A 7,974-nucleotide genomic window follows, 5' to 3' on the forward strand; every position below is an offset into this window, starting at 1 on the left:
CGCCCCGCGAGTCACAAGGTTCTTAAATGTACTTTTCTACATATATCACACCTAAAATACTTTGAATTAGTACCAGATCATATTTTTTTATATTCCTAGGGAAAATGTCTTGCCATTTACAGATAGGAGTCTATTCTTCTAGTCAATAGAATCATTTCATATTTTCTTAATCACTGGCTCCCTTTCATGTAGCAGTAGTTCTAGGTGTTGGAGATTTAGTGGTAAACAAACAATTCTACTGCTGGAGGATGAGAGAAGTAGGAAAGTTAAATTAATAGTGAAAAGGAAAGTAAGCATTGCTGGTATTGTGGAGGGAAAACGGCATTTTCAAAAGGTTGGTCAAGGAAGGCTTCATTGAGGAGACAGAATCATGAACTAAAAACATTGGTGGGGAATTCCAAGTTAGGAATATGCCTCATGTCTTTAAGAAACTGCAAAAAGCATATAGCTGGTATAGAGGGTTGGGGGAGAAGAATGAAAAGGTGAGGTGAGAGACAGCACTGGGGCACTCAATGTTAGCCAATGTATGGAGACTGGGTTTATTCAGATCATTATCAACACTGCAGTAGCGTGATTTTGTTTGCTAATGTATTTATCTGTATGGGTGTTTTGCCTGCACATGTACACACGCACCACTTGCATGCCTGATGCCCTTGAAGTCCAGAAGAGGGCACTAGATCCCATGGGACTGAAGTCATAAGCTGGCATGTGAGTGCTTGAAATAGAACCCAGGTCCTTTGGAAGAGCAGCCAGTGTTTTAACTGCTGATCCATCTCTTTAGTCCCCTAACCAATGTTTAATGTATCAATCTCCCTGAGAAGTTCCTGAAATGGGAGGGCAGATCTGGACACATTTAGGACTTTAATCCAATATTGCAGGCAAAAAAACAGTGATCAGTTGTCAATTTGGTCCCAAATTCATTCTTTGTAAATACAATACTTTTCAGTATGAGGGTGGGAATAGTAATTTATGTCTACTGCTGAACTTCGAATAGGAGTGCGCGCACGCACACACACACACACACGCGCGCACACACACACACACACACGCACACACAACACAATCTGTTTTCCTATACCCAGCATTCCTTCTTCTAGTTCCTCATCCACTGAATAAATGTACAACAGCAGGGAGCAAACAAGTAACAATGAAAGCAGGAACAATACAGACTTAACCCTTGCACTGACAATGGATGGGACTGAATGTCTGTTTTAATGTCACCACTGATGATGAAAGATAAATTCACGCTCCATTCCCATCCTTACCAGGTATGTCATAAGGAGGTAGTTTAAGAACAAAGATGCCGCCAGCAGCAGATGGTAAAGCAAAAAGAGCCTCCCCATCACTGCTAAGCCAAGCTGCAGAGGTGGTAGAATTTGGGGACAGTCCAGGTACTGTTGGAATTAATTGATAGTTGCAAGGATCTCTAAAATCAACTTTTCCAATGTCAGTAAATATTGACTGCATCTGACTTTCAGTTACCAGCTCCTGTAATGAAAAAGAATCTGTTTTGAAATAAGCTGAATTTTGTTTAGTTCCTCTCAATTACTAAGAATATTTATTTAAAAAGATGTTGATGGGTCGGAAGGATGGTTCAGTGGTTAAGAGCACCTGTGGACCTGGGTTTTGTTCCCAGCACTTACACAGCGGCTCACAACTGCCTATAACTCCAGTTTCAGGGGATATGATGCCCTCTGGCCCTCACTGGCACTGCATGCAAGTGGTGTATTTATTCAGGCAAAACAGTCATACACATAAAAACAAATCTCAAAAATAAAAAATGTTGAGCATGAGATAAAAGCTTTCTCCCATCCCTGCCAGCCAGGCTGTCACTATGCGGCCCAGGCTGGCTATGAACTTCTGTATAGCTGAGATTGCGCTGAGACATGAAATCCTCTACCTCAGCCTCCCTGTTTCTGGAATTATAGATGTATAAGAAAATTAGTTTTTCAACTTAAAATGTCTGAACCTTTTTTATTTTTGGTTTTTCTGTAGCTTTGGAGTCTGTCCTAGATCTAGGCCTTAAACTTAGAGATCTGCCTTCCTCTACCTCCTCAGTGCTGGGATTAAAGGCATGCACCACCACTGCCCGGCTAAAATGTCTGATCTTTATGTTGTTGAGACACGGTCTTATGAAGCCCAAATTAGCCTTGAACTCCCTGATGACCCTGAACTTGTGACCTTTCTGTTTCCATCTCCTAAGTAGTGGGATTACAGGCACAAATTCAATTTATGAGGATGGAACCCAGGGATTTGTTCATGTGAGGCCAGCACTCTATGACTGAATACCATCCCCAAGTTTAATTATTTCAAACCATAACTATAAAGTATGCTAGGCTAACAAGGAATCCAATTTTTTTTCCATTTCAAAGAATTTCACTCCAGTCCTAAATCTGTGATAGCTAGCATAATATGGGAAACAAGTTACTGCACATAACAATCAACTTACACTTTTGTACATACGGGAAGGATGTGGTAAAATTAACCTGTGCACTGTCTGATTGGTTAATATCAAGATTATCACATGATTCTGAGTTTCAGAGACATGAACCCCACTGGGTAAGAGGCTGCAATTTTGGAATTTTAGGCGAACTGCATTATTCAACAAATTTATGTCCAGTGATTCCTCCACCAGCTCCAATGTATCCCCAGAAGTCTTCCTGTTTAAAAAGAGAGAGAGATTAATTAAAATTTTTCTTTCTCAATGACTGCTGCACTAAAACACATGATAATCGTGTCTAAATGAACTCTTCAAATTTGAAAAGGATTAGACAATCCAATTTGGATCCCTTTTCTTCTCTCCTTCTCTTTCTCTCCAGGGTCTCTCTACATAGCCCTGCCATGAAACTCACTACATAGACCAGGCTGGCCTCAAACTCACAGAGATCTACCTGCCTCTGTCTCCTGAGAGCTGGGATTAAAGGAGTGCACCATGTCTGGTTTAGACCACTTTTTCATTTAAGAACACATTATATAGACTTATAAAACACAACAGAACAAGAAAATCTAAATCTCATTATGGTAATATTAAATATACATCCATTTCCTTAGCCCCTACTTAAGATAAATTCTGCTATATAAAAATTAATCCCACCCATCACTTGTAGAGGAATGAGGTTTCCACGCACACTATAGCACCAAACACATAATAAGCACATTTTCCTTATCTGTTACATTTTAACATATTAAAAAATAGCAATTTTATGAGTTTTGCTCTTGTTTTATAAGGGTCAGTATTTAATATTTATTTGTTTATTTATTTGTTTTTTTCGAGACAGGGTTTCTCTGTAGCTTTGGAGTCTGTCCTAGAACTAACTCTTGTAGACCAGGCTGGTCTCAAACTCACAGAGTGAGTGCCTCTGCCTCTTGAGTGCTGGGATTAAAGGCGTGCACTGCCACTGCCCAGTTAGTGTTTAATATTTTTAATAATATAAAATTAACTGCATGTTGAGCCTACCAAGGTTTGTTTCTACACCATTATGCCAGTCCAACTTCCTATTACTCTTCAAAGAGAGTTTCTGAATAAATGGCAATAAACACTTTAAGTATAGAGGTAATTGTCATGTGTATTTGGTATCTGCTGACTTAGGAAAGTATTTGAATCAGAGCTGACATTCAATAAACACTGTCTGATAAGATACAAATGCAGATGGAAGCAGCATATGTGGCAGTGGGAAGAGGGGGGCTTTATTCAAATCAATATCATAACACAGGAGCCACCCCTACTAATCACCCCTACTGCCTGTGCTGTCATTTGTACCCATCACAGATGTTGCCACTTTACCTAATTCTGCAAGGTATTTCTTACCTTTGCCTTCTAAGTACTTATCATTCTAAAACATCTGTAGCACACACTCACTGGTCTATGTCAACATGTATGATGCTAGTTTGGATTTTGAATGTCTCCCAAAGTCTTATGTGTTAAAGGTTTAGTCTTCAAGGCACTACTGAGATATGGTAGGACCTTTTAAGGGCGAGGCCATAGGACCAAAGGCAAGAATAGATCAATTCTGGACCATAACCTCTAAAACTGTGAACTAAAATAAACCTTTCTCCTCAGATTCCAGTTAGTTGCCTCTGCAAATTCATAGGTTCTATGCCCACAAATTCAACTAATTACAAATTGAAAACCAAACCAAACCTGTGTTTGTATCTCTATTCTCTTTTCAACATCCCTCTATGCAGCACAACAATTATTTACATAGTATTAACATCATATAAAGCACTGAAAGTGGGCTAGAGTGAACTAAAGTATGTGTGGCCAGGCAGATCACCTGCGAATACTGTGCTGTTTAACAGCATAGGGACTGTTTGCAGACTGAGGTATCTGAAGAGAGAGGTGCTGGAACCAGTCCTTAAATACAGACGGACAATGGCTCTTTGCCTTTATCCTTATCCTTAGGGCCCTCCCCTTTTTTTTCATTCCTTTTCTTGAGCTATATATTTTTCTCTGCTCCCATCCCCTTCTACCCTCTCCCATGATCCCCATGCTCCCAATTTACTCAGGAAATCTTGTCTTTTTCTACTTTAGGGTCCTTTTCTTAGCAGTACCAGGTTATACTTAAGTGACTGCCAAAGGTTTCTCCTTTACTCTATCTTGTGATCACACTGACTTCAGAATGATTAAATGAGCATCAAGACTAAATTTAAATTATATATAACACGTATACACACACACACACACGCGTGCGCGCGCACACACACACACACAAATCAACCAACTTAGTCTTCCTTAAATTTCAGCCTTTAGTTTTATCCGACTGCTCCTTTCAGATAAATATATTCTTTTATTAAAATTGTTCTGACTAGTGCTTACGATGGCACATACCTTTAATCGTGGCACTCTGGAGATAGAGGCAGACAGATCTTTGTAAATTAGAGGCCTGTTTGGCTACATAGTGAGTTCCATACCAGCAGGGAATACACAGTGCAACCTTGTCTCACCTACCAACTCCTCACACACACAAAAAGTTAACAGTTTGGGGGCTCTAAGGATGGCTCAGTGATTAAGAACACCTGTTGTTCTTTCAGAAGATCCAGGCTTGATCCCCAGCACTCACAACCACCCCTAACTCCAGTTCCATGAACCCAGACGACCTCTTCTGGTCTCCAAGGGCACCATGTATGCATGTGATGCACGTAAGTGCACGCAGGCAAAACACTCATACACATACTTTCTAAATCTTAAAAATTTATTTTCAATGTTTTATTCATAAAATATTTTTGAACTTTATCATTTAAAATAAATTTTCTTCATTTTCCTTCTCCAATTTTCACTTCTCTCAAGCAGCTCTCTGCAGCTTTATTATAACTGTTACCTTGACAGGAGAAATGCCACCTAAAAATTTCTTACCTTGACTCCTTTTACTGAAATTCAGCTCTTACTCTTGGGACTGCCGTCTTTGGTACATGTAAATTGTGGTGTTAATTTTGACTCAGCTGACTGATTTTACCCACAATAGAGGAAAGGAAAAAAAATGCTATGAATGAATCCAGACTTTTCTATTCTTAGAGTAAAAGTTCTAAAAACCTACTCATCTTTGCTGAGGGACAGATAGCCTAGCAGAAAATAACTTAAAGCAGAGTACAAAAAGACACCAAGAGGTGGACTGGAGAGATGGCTGAGCAGTTAAGAGCACTGGCTGCTCTTCCACAGGACCTGGGTTCAATGTCCAGCACCCACACTGCAGCTCACAACTGCAATCTATAACTCCATTTCAGGGGTCTGACACCCTCAAACAGACATGGAAGAAAAACACCAATGCACAAAAAATAAGAATAAATAAATAATTTTTTAAAAGTTAAAAAATCCAAAACATCAAGAGCATTTTGTGTTGATATTCTTAAAATTCAAGATGGGTAAAATAAAAATGGACAAAAATTACTCACAGAAGGTCATGCAACTAACAGAATTATCCAAATAGATGTATTTGGGGCAGGTGTGGCCGTCACTCAGGGTGGGCTGATCCAGATGCAGGACTCTGAGCTATCTCTTTAACGTCCCCTCTTGCCTGCACGCCACCATGCTTCCTACCATAATGACAATGGACTAAATTGCCGAACCTGAAAGCAAGCCCCAATTAAATGCTTTCCTTTATAAAAGTTGTCATGGTCATGGCGTCTCTTCACAGCAACAGAAACCCTAACAGCCTGGAAGTGGTGGTGCACGCCTTTAATCCCAGCACTCGAGGGGCAGAGGCAGGCGGATCTCTGTGAAGCTACAGAGAAACGCAGTCTCGAAAAAACAAACAAATAAACAAAAAAAAACAAAAAACAAAAAAAACCCTAACTAAGACACATCCATGCTTAAACAAGGCCAGACCCAGGGTAGGATATAAGAAGATTCATCCAAGGTACAGAAGTCTAAGCTCCTATCACCTTACCTACCACCCTATCCACATACTTGCCTTCAAAACCAAGTCTCTTTCAGTTAAAACACTGATCTTGGCTTTTCTTCCTGTATCCATCCTCCTTTTCTTTCAGTCTTTCTTTGATATTCAGATTCTTTGTTCCCTGGCCTCTCCTCTAACTCAGCTCATGTTTTGCCCATTTCCCTCGATGGTCAACTGGATATCTCTTTGCCCACACCTAGCTAATTTTTTTGATTGTTTGGATATAACTGTGACTTTCTACCCTCCCTCCTGGTCAACAACACCTGACTGTCCCATTAGCTTTCTGGGGCAAGCATGAAAATCTGTATTTATAAACCTATATCATTAGTTTGGCGTCGTTGTGTGTGAAACTGACACAACAAAAGTGATATCTACTATATTTCTGTCCTTACATAGCTACAGTATTTTGCACCATTTTCTGGTACTCAGCACCATGTATGACATGTACAAGTTCAATCTCATCGGCAGAAGCAACATCAAAGACTATATTGACACTATAAATATATGTCTAAAATGGGTCTTCAATGTTGTATTTCCTTTGTTTTTAACCTGCTAGCAGAATAACTCTCCTAGAACCAATTATGACATGAACTGAAGGAAGCGATTCTCTCTTCCTATGTGATTACTGCTGGACGTAATAATTTGGAACAGGCACGAATATTCATACATCAGACAACCCTACCTTCCAGGGGTTTGGGGAACGCAGCACTCACCAATGAATGAACCTGTTTCTGGTGACGGAGAACAACTTGCCACTTTCCACATAATAGAAGCCTCCCGCGCTCTCGCTGTATTTCACGGCTCCAAAAACAGCACTGGCAGTCCCTGCAAAATGAATGAGTTCGGCTCTCACACGTGCTTCTCTGGGGATGTCAGGCACTGAGGAGTGCTGAGGAAACAGAGTGCAAGGGACTGACAGTGCATACAACAGGACGTGGGAAAAGGAGAAAGAAGTCAGGCTGTGAGGCACTGGCTTTGGGCATGTGGACTTGGACAAACCAGGGAGGAGGCCAAAGTCGAACTTGACGATCCCGAAGGGAAGCAGTGGCTCCCATTCCCCCAAGCCCTTTCCGTACCAACGACGCGGGCTGTAAATTCCCGAAAGTGCCTGGGCCTTTCGCGTTCAGCTCCGATCAGCTCCACGAAGCTCCGTTCCAGGGATCCCGCCGCCGCCATCTTCCCGCCGTCGCCGCGAGGCCCGACGGGACAAGGGCGGGTCGCGTCTCTGTCGTCACTTCCGGGGATGTGGCGCAAAGCTGGAGTCACGGCGGGTCTGAGTGGCTGAGAACCGCGAGTCAGACTGTCACCCGCGAGTTTTCATCACGAGAATGAGACTAGGAGGAAGACGCCTCGGCCTGCAGTCGCCTGGGAGCGGCCAGCGGCGGCGACAGAGGCAGCGCCTTTCCCGGCGGCCTCGAGCAGGGGCGGGGCTGTGTGTGTTTCCATTTTGAAAAGCTGGCGCGGGCGCCGGGGAAGAGGCCTAAGGGACCTGTGTCCTAAACCTGGGCCACCTTCCCCCTCGGTCTCACTGCGTAGAAGTTGTTACCCAGCCTCTTCCACGTTCAGAAAAACGGAAAAAAAG

General features: G+C 41.9%; 1 protein-coding gene across 1 annotated transcript in view; it reads right to left on the bottom strand.

The window, feature by feature from the left end:
- The window catches only part of Nup160 (nucleoporin 160), a 66,948-nt gene extending 59,347 nt beyond the window's left edge, over window positions 1-7,601 (bottom strand). Inside the window, exons 1-4 of the mRNA XM_026787856.1 lie at window positions 7,469-7,601; window positions 7,106-7,217; window positions 2,450-2,660; window positions 1,266-1,488 (exon numbers count right to left, since the gene is read on the bottom strand). Of these exons, the coding sequence (XP_026643657.1) occupies window positions 1,266-1,488; window positions 2,450-2,660; window positions 7,106-7,217; window positions 7,469-7,568 (646 nt within the window). The 5' untranslated portion in view covers window positions 7,569-7,601. The remainder of the gene's footprint in view (window positions 1-1,265; window positions 1,489-2,449; window positions 2,661-7,105; window positions 7,218-7,468) is intronic.
- Window positions 7,602-7,974: the final 373 nt, after the last annotated feature.

This window comes from Microtus ochrogaster (genome assembly GCF_000317375.1).
Source record: "Microtus ochrogaster isolate Prairie Vole_2 chromosome 14 unlocalized genomic scaffold, MicOch1.0 chr14_random_1, whole genome shotgun sequence".
In the NCBI taxonomy this organism is placed as follows: domain Eukaryota; kingdom Metazoa; phylum Chordata; class Mammalia; order Rodentia; family Cricetidae; genus Microtus; species Microtus ochrogaster.